Genomic DNA, 12,308 nt, shown 5'->3' with positions numbered 1-12,308 from the left:
AAACACAACTATCGCGAGAACAGCGCTTTGTGCCCTCCAACAGTTACCGTGGTAATTAGGTGCGGTGCAGACTGAACCGAAGTGAACACTGTTGAAAAATACATATATGTCGAATACATTTTAATATCTTTTGCATGTACTTTTAATACTTATTACTCAGGAAACATCATCCGGTACATTGTTCTTACCTCTCCACTTGCCGGCTAGCTACCGTTTCAATGTATATTTCCTTAGAATAAAGCAACTTTTTATTCACAAAACTGAATACAACTTCACATTTTGAATATGACCGGCTGTGCACAAGTAGAATGTAACTGAGGGCAATGATTATGGGGCCAAAGGACAAACAATGGTTCAAAATGGGGACAAAAAAGAGACATCTTTTTTGCAATTGTATAAAAGGCTTAACAGCTTTGTAACGCGCTTGGAAACATTTTCAAAATATTACTCAAAAGGTTTTCAGCTGATGAACTTGTAATCAGTGTCTTACCTCCATCAAACATATTCCATTGTGGTATCCAGAGCGCTGGGGAATGGACTGATACCCAAGCATGTTGGCCTACTCCAAGTAAATTATTACCGATGCTACATATAAACATAAGAATTATAAAACAAATGAGGGAAAAAATATGCAATTATCCATTACTCCTTCGACAGAAATAGAGTTAATTCAGTTTCAAACTTTCAAATATTGGTCAGATTTGTAATTTCATGTAAATGTAACTTCATTGCTTTAGAAGATTGCTTCACCAAAAAACTGAAAGTAAATCTGAAAGTTGACAGTGGCTAAATTGATTATTCCTACAGCATATATACTTACCTCTAGTGGCCATATTGTTTCACCTGAAAACTTCTGCTTCATATTGACTTCTTATTGAACTTATTAAAGGACATGCCAGCCAAATGCACTGGTTAATTAGATGATTTTGTAAATGATTGAAAACATTTTATAATGGGTCACATTGAAATTTGTCACACTGCTGTGGACCAGTTCATCTTTATACCCAGTGTGACACATATTAATCCAGTGGTGAATATGATTTACTAACTTTCATTTATATGCAAACTATTGCATTTGTTATCTTTCTAGTTAACTAGTTAGCCTGTCACTTATGGCTATTTTAAGCAAAACACACTAGCTAATTGGGAAGCTGCTGGTAATTTGAAAGGCTATAGCTTCCATTGCACATCTACCCAAGTTGGTGGGACTTGGTGTAACTTGAAAAAGGTAAGGAGTTCAGCTCACACATTCTCGCACTTTGTTGATGGAGTGGAAGAGCAAGTACTGCCACACCAGCTATCAGTGAAGGCTGCAATCTATCCAATACTCTGTAACACTGACATTTTTCTCCTGTGACACAAGTCTATACAACCTCTCAGACTGCGGATGAACTTACCGGCTCCTGTCACTGACAGCTTGTATTCTTTGAGAACATGGTCAGTGAAGTGATGCATTGCAGGTAGCAACTAACAGGCATTTAGCTAGCAGATGGACTAGCCAGCTTACATCATTGGCATTAGTGCAATGTTATTAACTTTAGCTACTAGGACAGCAATAAAAAGCCCATTAAAATTGAATTCAGAATCCAATTTTTACATATTGGAATAAGTTCTCAGATACTAAGGAAGTTCAATTTATTAGATAATTTCAAATAATTTATCAGTAAGATGGTTGTTTCTTTGATGTGTTTAATAACTTAATTATTTCAGTACACAGTGAGGGTGGTGAATTAGGATATCTGTAATTTACTGCTGTGAACTTGTTAATATTAGTGAGGTGACTTACCAAGACCTACAAACAATTAACTAATTGATAACAACGTTACTTGTAAAGGTGATTGTTTCACTGATAGAACCAGTCCATATTTGGCATTCTATGTAGAACTTGATTTGCTGCTCTTGGCCTCCTATTAAGATGATTTTTTTTTTACTTGTATCTTATTTTAACTTGTACCTTTTAGTTGCATGAGATGAACATGAGGAAAATTGTAAAGTAAATTCCAACCAAACTGTCAGTCACATGTATGTAGCATTGACTATTTTTTGTATTTTAATAGTGTGGAACGTCACGGTATTGGGTGTTCTTGAGGTACCAGAAATGCAAATGTCATCTTATTCCTTTTTGACGACAGTAGCAGTAGGAGAAGCCAACTAAAACCAAAGGGAGAGTGTCCACCAGGGGGAAGACAGATGGTGCTCATGCAAACCATACTGTAAACAAGCAGGAGGTCATTAGCTTGGATTTGAGTTAAGAGCATCACCTCGTCCACACAAACAGTTCTCAGATAATTTGGCAATGTGCACAGAGAAGCAAATGTAATAAAAGCAAAGTAGGAATTGAGAAACCAGGGACAGAGAAGAAGTCAGTATATGCCCCTGAAGATTAATGTTAACTTACATATAATCAAAAAAAAGGAAATTAATTTAAAACTAAATGAGCATGTTTTTCTTCATAATATTACCACAATGTGCTAGTTATAAAAACAGATCTCCTTGCATCGTTGCAGGTTTGCATGTGATTTACTTTCGTTAAAGATGATCATTCCAACTGGCAAGTTTGGTGAAGAAGATATTTGCAATGCTTCTATTATCAGAAATGTCCTTGTATTAGGGGTATCATAATTAAGATTTGTAACCAAGATTTCATTTTGTCAACCAATTGCAAAACTCAATGATGAATGTAGATCAAATCACTCAACACACACACCTTCCCAAGTAGAACCATACTGAGCTATGGAACGCAGGTGGCAGGTGCGGGGAGGGTTTTTTTTTTTTTTTTTTAATTTATAACGATCACTGTCATTATAGAACACAGCAAGCTGTTTTTTCAGACATGAGTAGTGCTTCCTTTTCAAACTGCAGCTCATGTGGTTTGTGGTGTTAACAACTTGGGCATCAGTCTGCATACAGTGAGGAGTTTGCAATGTGTTTATGAAGACAGCAACACACAAGCCCTTCTCAAATGCAAGCCTCAAGATTAGGTGACAAACTTTTTTTTTGTGTATGAGGAAACAAAAGAGATGTCATAAGGTTCAGATGTGAACAGGCTCAACATAATTTTGAGAAAAAAATGAAAAGAAAATAAGAATACGTTACTTGTTGCACAGACAATTATTCAAACAATGTCAATTATTTTGTCATTATAATTACCTCTGATTATTTGATTGCATCGTACCATCATGCTGTACAACTGCCGACATTATGCAGCAGTTGTAAAACTTTTGCTGAAGCATTGAGGGCAACTGAAGTGCTATGCAAGCGGTTGTTGAATTTGTCCAAGATTCCTTTTCGAGAACAAACTATACCTACAGCAGACACTTACCTGCCTTTATAGCCATCTACAAAATGAAAGGAAAATTTCCGAAAGACTAAAGACAAGGGCATGGAGCGATAATCACATAAAATAGTACGTAAAATACTGCCTCTATTGAAACACATGCATTTTATTTTTTACATATTCTTTATTTGCATTGTAGACACCCTTATCGGGCAACCTTTGGCTTGCATTTTTACCTTTTAGACATATCAACGGGAGCAATTAATACACTTTGCTCAGGAGCATAACAGCTCAACTCAGAATCCGAACCTGAAGTCTTCTGGTTGAGTGTAGTTCATTAATGACTTCCCACACTGCTGCCAATTAGAGTTAATAATATTAAAGTTAATAATAATTATCATGCTCCTCTAATACGCGTATTAAAGGGTGAACAGGAAAAAAAAGAACACAACGAACTTCTAAAAATGCAGGAAAGCATTAAGACAAATTCCCAAATCTTAAATGCTGCACTGGCTCATATAATTAAAAAGTAACGTCTTAAAACATACATTTAAATTTGAACTGAGTGCATCTCTCTCTTCACTTTTTTTTTTTTTTTGCAATTATTACATGTATGAAAGCTATTCGATATAGCTACCACCGGTGTCGTATTTGCCTTCTGCTACATTGAAAAGTATTAAAACCTTTTCCTGTATGAGGCTTTCATCTGCGCGCTACCTTCTGTCTGGCTCAGGAAGTTCAGCAGTTTCAACCTTGGCATACCAAACTCACCATTGTTCTCTATCCACCCTAACACGACTTGCTTCACGGAAGGAGAACATTTTCGAGGAGCAATGTTTCAGTCAGTATACTACGGAAAAATTAGCAAGGAGGAAACCGAGAGACTACTGGAAAAGTACGGTAAGGAAGGGAGCTTTCTCGCAAGGGACAGCGAGAGTGTACCTGGAGCCATATGTCTGTGCGTGCGGTAAGTGCAGAATGGCTATTCAACAAACTGAAACAACAGTTGCAGTTTAGCAAAATAAGTATAACAATCCAGCACGCAAGCACAACTATAACTTTAAGCGAAACGCCTCTAACAGAAGTGTTGCTTCGGATTAAAGTATGGCATCGCCTAAATACTGTTTTACTTCCAATTCCAAATTTGCCGACCTGATAAGGAAAATAAATGACAGTGTTTTTGCTGAAGTAGTAGCCGACGTGCAGAAGGCTATAGTTTTGCTGCTATCACTAAAAAATATATGGCCTACTCTGATATTTTTTAGCCTGAGATTATCAAGCAGAAATGTTTTCCAACGCAGACTGTATATTATACTTGAACAGACTGGTCTTCATCTGGATTAGAGGCTAGTTTAGTTCTGCATTTTGAACGTGTCAATCAGTATGCCCATCACTTTAAGAAACGGTATATCAGGGGGTTTAGCAGTGCACAGAGTGCGATACAAGGATATCTCAACTGTCGAATCAGCTCATTGTTGTTGCAATAGGCTATAAATCTGGTCCTGCTATTTCATTACGGGCACCGAAGAAGTTTCAGCAAACCATCCATCACCCAGATCTCTAGAAAAATGCTGAATATTTTGAAGAAATTGGAGCAGTTTGTATGAATAAATGATTTTATTCTCTTCTATAATTTACAGTGTCTTCATGGAATAGAAAGTGAAGCAAAGGAATTAAAGGAAAAATGGGAATATCAACAATTCATTTCAAATTGTATGCTACACTCGCCCCCATTACAATAGTGAAGTCTAGTCAATTTAGTTCAAAGAAATTGGGGGAAAGGGGCTATCCCCACCAACCTTCTGTTGAACCATACACACAAAAATGCTTGCTGAGGATGATGTAAGCGCTTCAGAGTAGTTTTCATGATTGAGTTAGGAAAATTAGCATGAAATATTTTTGTGCGATTTCGTAACAGATAAATAAAATAATAAACATAAAACAATTCAGGGCAATAGACAAAAGCATAATGTGACCAAATTTGCAAGTTAAATTGAAGAAGTTAATGGCATTGAAATACTGGAAGATTTTTTTATAGAAATAATAAAAAGACTAATATACTCAAAATTGCAACCTCAGTATTGAAAACTGGTGAATATTTGTTTTTCTGTCTTTTGTAACCATTATTGTCTTATATCATATGATAATGTGAAACCTATTACGCTGATTAGGTTTTAATGCTATAGAAGAGCTTATTAATTCAAATAAGAAATAAGATGCAAGCACAAATATTTAGTTTTGTTTCTGGTCTAATGATAAATATAAACATATACTGTATGTTTCTTTCAGATGCAATGTCAATAAAAATAGAGCTCCCAGTCCTTTATGAGTAATGCATTATAATGATGATAACAATGGTTATTATTGTGATTATTTGGCCTGAAGGAACATTCAACAGATATTAAGCAATGAAAGTGTTTATTTACTGGAAGCAAATGTGCTGCAGACAATATTTCTCAATTTCTCTCTTCTATTCCGGCATAGGAGGGCTTCCTTTGTCCGTACTTATCGGATTTGTCGGTCTCCTGAAGGCTGGGCCATTAAGGTGAGTTTAGTTTACATTTATGGATTAAGATGCCCATGCTATTTTAAGCAATGCAACTACCACTGGCATTAACATGAGGCCAGAGTCAGACATTGTCTTTAACTTGATGTTTTCATTTCTGAAATTGCTTTTCTAAAATAAGGGTCTGTGTGCTTTCAATGAAATCAATAGTACTGAAGGTATCTGTTATTAAATGTGAGGCTGGTAGTTTCTTTTGGAGTCTTATAAAATGCATTATACTGTAGAAAAGGTGAGTAGTGGTGTCTCTTAACTGGGTTTAGGTTTAACACATTGGGTTTATATTTTTAGCAGAAGGACAGATTACCTATAAAACAAGCTACATCATGGTCAGCTATTAAAAGTAACTCAGTAGGTTTCCTCCTGGTGTTTGAGTTTTGGAGGAGGAACATGTTTCGGTAAAAAAGAAAAAATCTTGTAACATTTTAGTTGAATTTTGTAGATTTTGTAGGAAATGTAGGAACTCATTTTTTTCTTAGAAGACAATACCTGTCATAAAATATTTGGAAAAGAAGAACACAATACATATTGCATAATTCATTTTTTTTTACTCAATGGCATTTTAAAAGCATCTTCTACAGAATAATGATCATTTTAAAACGATTATCTAAAGTTCTAGAAGTTCTAGTAGCAGAAATAAAGGAGTAGCCTTTGTTGGATTTAATAAATTGTTGAGGCATATTCAGCTTTGTGCATCCAGACATGGAGTGGTTTTAGCTTTTTTTTCTGTGGCATTTGCTTGCTCGTTTCGCTCAGTGCATGCATAGCCCACACCTGAGTGTGCGGTCTGAGATGGCAGGTTTTCGGCGCTACAGAGACACACGAAAACAGAATCAGACATACAAAAACAAACGCACCGATGCGTGGGCGCATGCGCAGGCACACACATGCACACATGTAAACCATGGGAAAATTAAATCAGCTCAATGATATTTTTAAATATGTTCAGAATTTGAGAGGATTCATGAACTAACTGCTGACCTTGATATTTGAGTGGGACGTTAATGATTTGTGCTTACACATCTCATTTGCTATTCAGTGGAAATGTTAACACACTTTTAAGTGCATTCTGTCACTCACACCTACTGTATGATTCATAGCAAAAGGTGCTGCTCTGAAGACATGGTTTAGTGTATATTGTATGTCTGTCTGCCTGCCTGCCCGCCTGCCTGTCTGTTTGTCTGTCTGTCTGTCTCTTTCTTTTTCCACTTGCATTTTATACCCTTAAAGGCTAATATTACACACTGCAGTTCAGATTCAAAACACTTGAAATGTTTTGTTTATTTCCCACAAATACTCCAGATTTCTAGTTCACCCAAATTATAGTTTTTTTTTGTACAGCGCTTATCATTATTTCCATGATACAATGAGCCTTGTGTGTTCAATTTTGCCCTCATAAACTGGATCCTGATTCTCCATGCATGAATAACAATGATTCATCTGTGCCTGATTCGAGTTCCTCTCTCTCCTTCTTATTTTGATTCTCAACATATTGAAGACGTCTCCCCATGTGAAGCTGCAGAGTTTTGAAACACTGGACAAACTTATTGATTGCTATAGAGGAGTCGCCCCAGACAACATGGCACCCCTGCTGCATCCTCTGGAAAGAACAGCACTGGGTGAGGACAATCCAGATAAAGGTACACTATTGAGTTACAGCTTTCCCTGAAAATAGAGTGATTATATTACTTAGGAGAATGGTTTTGTATTTAAATAAGTATACAGCATCAACAACAGAAACAGCAATGACAGAAAGAGATGACACATCAAATCAACACACATGGTCTCATCACAGGAACATAATGCACTGAAATGGTGACATTTTTGATGCAATTCATTAGGTTTGGCATGCATTACATACAGAGCGTGACATTCTCTGAGGTATGACCTCAGTAGGGAAATCTCTTCAACATGTGTGACAATGCAGAGATGCAAATGGAAGCCTAATTAAACTGCACCTGAACGCAGACCATTATTATTATTATTCTCCTTCAGCTCTTAATGTCTGAAATGGGTCACCAAAATGCCATGTGCTCATGGACACGATCCAATTTGTATGGGCTTCCGCAACAGAGCCTGAGTCTGATGACTCAGAGTGAAGCACAGGTTGTGACTGAGCTGACTATCATGGTGAGTTGTGAAGGCCAGAGCTCAGTCATCATGCAGGGAATGAGCAGGTAGACTGGAAGGCCTCAGAGTAAGTTCAGTCGTTGGCTTGATACTAAGCGGTCTCTAAGATGGTCTGCTATGCTGTACATTCCCTGTCCATCATAGCTCAAAGCAAGCGAAACCAAAGCAATGATCACTGATGTGCAGGTTCCAGTTTTCTGCAGTGGGACAGGACAGCTCTGTAATTTGTTTTATATTTCGTTATTAAAACTGGAAGACAGTGCGTTTTGCAGAAAGGGAACAGAGGTGGTAGCCAGACATTTTCAAGTTCAGATTGGTATTATTTTAAGTCCATTGTATTTATGATCATTGTGATGATTATTTTTGTTATTTGGTTTGCCCTTTACTGTAAAATTGAACATGCATCCAGGAAGAGCTAATTCTGTGACATTAGAGAATGAACTGAGAATCACCCACATGTACACTTTCACATTAACTTCTACGCTTGCAGTGTGGTGAGAGAAATGTCAACGAAGCCATTTCATTTCAGGGACCTTGTGGAGACATAAAAAACTTGCAAGTTTGGTTTTATGATAAGATAAATGTGTCTTACTTTTGAGAAAGTTATTGATTAGATCCTCTTTGTTGCCTTCCTTGATATTGTCAGTAACTACAACATGACGCATGTGGGTCAGAATGTTTAGAGGCCTGCAGTGTAATCAGATACTTTTCCGTCCTCGGCAGCAGGGGCTCTCTTTTAGAGCTTTAATCAATAACAGAAACAAAGAAAAAGAAAATGGGGGGTTTTGAAATCATAAACTATATTCAAAACATAATTACTATACACAGTTAGAACTTTGCGAAGACTACAAAAAGTTGTTTTATTCCTGCAGTGGCAGAGAGTTCAGAGGGTCCATCAAATCTGAAACCGGGAACAAGCTTAAGTGAAAAAGTGGTTTTCACATGAAATCTTCCAGTAGCACAGTGAAGCAGTTGGAACTCTTCATAGATGTCAACTATGTCGGCTTGCCCTAAAACTCAAAGAGCATTGAAATAGCCTGCTTGCTACATATGTTAGCGTAGTGCAAGTGTCGTATAACGTCTGATGGTGGTGAAACAAGGCCGTCTTACTGTGGAGGCTGCATTTTTGTTGTGTCTGTAAAATGTACGAACCGCTTTTGATCGCAGGGGCAATCCCCCACCTATTATCGTACTGCCTTTAGTCACTAAAGAACGTGCCTCCCTGAGTCACCACAGACAGCAAAAAAATCAAGCTCTGGATGTGATTGAAATCAGGAACACATTTAACACACTTCACAGATTGTAATCGCCGCTTTGATGTTTTATGACATTAACAAATCAATAGCAAGATAAACTCCCTTCACCCATCAAGATGATTCCATTGTAATTTATTTTCATGAGTTTGGTGCTGCTTTTCAGGTGTTCCTTGCTAAGCTGCAGTAAGCTTCTCACTTTGTGTTTGTGATATTAAATAACTTACTAATTCATTCATTCATTTAAGACAGGATTATACAAACACATTTTTCCAAATACTGAAAGTAATTCATGATTCCTTGTATTTGTTGTACGAAGCGAAGGCCAAGTTCTGGCTCATGAGGTTGAAAAGTACAGAAAATGCACTATAGTAAAGAATTATTCCAGGTAAACCTGATACGGATGTCTTGAGAAAAGCAAATTTAAAATAAAGAACAAATCAAATGTCACCAAGGTACTTTATGTTATTTTTTATTTTATTTTTATTTTATTTATTACAATTCAAATTCTTGATTATACAGTTCTTGAAAGTAAATCATTTGAATTGACTATTCATTTCAGGATAGAGACTATCACGCCTTCCACGTTCTGATACCTACGATTTCAAAATGAATCAGTGTGAGTTTGAGTTTTGCAGAGTGAGCTTTGCACAATATGGCCTTTAAATTTCAGTGTTCAGTTAAAGTGGATTGTGCTTTCATCTTAGCCTATGGTTGAAAAACAGGAGCACATAGATCAGAAGAGTTCCAACAATCTTGTACACCTGTGGTGACATTTTAGCATTTGTTATAAATAGCCTGCCATCAGAACCGCACCATTTCACTGAAGATGGCAGTGTGCTGCAATGTTTGAATCTTTAGCCTCGTCAAAACATTGAGTGCTGATCTTTTGTGAATGTGGCTCATTTTAATTTCAGTCCTGATTATAGACTATTACTCTGTTCAGACCATACTGGAACTTTGCTTCATTTTGTACCACCAAAGTCATATTGCCCAAATTTATGCTTAGAAAATAAAATGTTTATTTGCTATGTGTTTAGAACATGTATATTTAGGTGGGCACTGATTTGGCTGAAAATAGAGAATTTCTGTTTCCATTTTAGAATTAATTTCTCAAACATTCTCTCCACAATTGAGGATACCAGTGTGCTTTTTAGCCAGCCCTTGGAGTTATTTACCAGGGTTTTACAACATATGGTTTAGAGGTCATTGCCTCAATATATGTGATATTTTGTTCTGCACACTGTAGTCAGAAATAGTCGACCATTTTGAGAATAGTAGTTTATTACTTGTTTGCTGCTGATGCTTTGTATCCTAAAAACACTTGCAAATGAAAATTGCATTGATGTTCACTCTGCTTTATTTCCATTGAAGTTGTGTTGTTTTTTGCGTGAGAACTGTACAGTGATATCTTCAATGGAGAAACGAAATAAAGTGAAGCACACCTTTCATCTCTGGTGTTGCTTGGTGACTGCTGCTGATGCTACCATGGCTGTACCCAAAGCTGCACATTCCCCATAAACCTTTAATTATTAGGTTATAAAAAACGCTTTCGCTTTTGTAAAACAGAAAATAAAAAAACCTTCTCAAGGCAACTTTTGTTTTCATAAGGCCCGGAACAAAATTGATCTGCAGAGGACAAAATGTCTTTTATTAGACTTCAATTGATCTCCGAAGTTTTGACTTTTTTTTTTAAAGAAAAAGAAACATTGTTCTTGCCTCTCGAGGCCTTGTTAGGTTTACCTTTCATCATATATTCATGAGAGAGGGATGTGCCAAGGAAATGAATCCTAGATGTGACATAGCTAATAACGTACATTGCTTGTATGTCTGTCACCAGATGTCATACCTACAACATGTGAACACTATCCCTCTGGGTTATTAGTAGACCCCAACAGTTACAACCAAAAAGTCAAAGTGATGTATCGTCTCTCATCATATAAAAAAACCACAGTAAAAGAAACCTGACCATTAAAGACCTGTAATAGGAAGGATGGCTTGACACATTTCAGCTGATTAGGGTCCAGTTCCCCTATAGATAGGCCCCATGGTGTTCTTTTGTGGTCAGTACCGTCGTACTGTGCTTGGAGGCATGTAGCATCAAGCAGTATTTGGAGCACACTTACATGGCAGAAGTGTATCGACACAGTGTCTAAGCTCTCTCATGCCCCATCAATGCAAAACCATGGCAAATGGCCAGCAAAGTTAGTTTAACAGCTCGTGAACGCTGTGTGGCCCTCTGCCCTATAGGGGTCACAATGCACCTGCATGTAACCACACCACCTTGGTCAGCACAGTTATACTCATACTGGGTCCAGAGACATTTTACTTATTCATTGTGGTGAATGTAACTCTAAATATATACAGCCTTGCAACACAATACACCAACAGCAAGCAAGGACGTAAGGCTGACCTTGTTTATTGTGCGATTTGTAATGCTATCCTCTTCCAAATATATCATACTTGGACTTTATGTGTGCTTATACCCCTGTCCTCTACCATAGAAAAACAGGTGGAGGAGTAAGCTGAGGTGTTAGAAACTGAATTGAAAGTTAGCAAAAAAAAAAAAAAAAATGGAATAAATATTTTGAAAGACCGCAGTCAAAATGAATGTGAAACAATGTGTTTTTAACCTATTGTCTCTTGCCTGTTTGACAGACCCAGTGTATATGGAGATGTGACAGACGATAGTCAGTCGATGACCTGCTTTCAGCCAGCCGGCATCTCTAGGAGAGACCTCTGCTTGCCCTCGGCCCCGCTGCGTGAAGACTGCAGCATTGACTGTGTGTGTGTGGGTGCATGTGTGCATGCATGCCTGGGTACATGTGTGTACTCTGTACAGAACTTGTGTGTATGACCCACCAGGTTGTGGGATGCATATGTGTGTGTACACTGTATAAGTCAGTGAGTCAGAAGAAATGTGTGTGTGTGTGTGTGTGTGTGTGTGTGTATGTGTACACCATATGGTCTTGATAGGGGATGTGGTGTGTTTGTGTATATGCATGTCTGTGTTTACGTTGTTACCAACAACTACAGGAAACCCTGTCTCCCTACAGCGCTGCAGTACGACGTGAAGTGAAGAACG

General features: G+C 37.5%; 1 protein-coding gene across 1 annotated transcript; it reads left to right on the top strand.

Annotated features, from left to right (window-relative positions):
* The first annotated feature begins 3,984 nt into the window (after window positions 1-3,984).
* Window positions 3,985-12,078, top strand: LOC118786221 (SH2 domain-containing protein 1A-like). Its single transcript, XM_036541325.1, has 4 exons — window positions 3,985-4,244; window positions 5,762-5,822; window positions 7,339-7,480; window positions 11,882-12,078. Exons 1-4 carry the CDS (start codon window positions 4,111-4,113, stop codon window positions 11,902-11,904), a joined length of 360 nt encoding a protein of 119 aa, XP_036397218.1. The 5' UTR covers window positions 3,985-4,110; the 3' UTR covers window positions 11,905-12,078.
* Window positions 12,079-12,308: the final 230 nt, after the last annotated feature.

Source organism: Megalops cyprinoides, chromosome 11, assembly GCF_013368585.1.
Source record: "Megalops cyprinoides isolate fMegCyp1 chromosome 11, fMegCyp1.pri, whole genome shotgun sequence".
In the NCBI taxonomy this organism is placed as follows: Eukaryota; Metazoa; Chordata; class Actinopteri; order Elopiformes; family Megalopidae; genus Megalops; species Megalops cyprinoides.
The sequence above is the reverse complement of the archived record's forward strand: the minus strand, read 5'-3'. Positions and strand labels throughout refer to the sequence as shown.

What these genes read in the sequence shown, in the direction of transcription:
- LOC118786221 (XM_036541325.1), top strand. Translation starts at nt 4,111, where the DNA reads ATGTTTCAGTCAGTATACTACGGAAAAATTAGCAAGGAGGAAACCGAG. An exon ending in GCCATATGTCTGTGCGTGCG is followed by an intron (nt 4,245 to 5,761) that starts GTAAGTGCAGAA and finishes ATTCCGGCATAG; the next exon opens with GAGGGCTTCCTTTGTCCGTA. An exon ending in TGAGGACAATCCAGATAAAG is followed by an intron (nt 7,481 to 11,881) that starts GTACACTATTGA and finishes CCTGTTTGACAG; the next exon opens with ACCCAGTGTATATGGAGATG.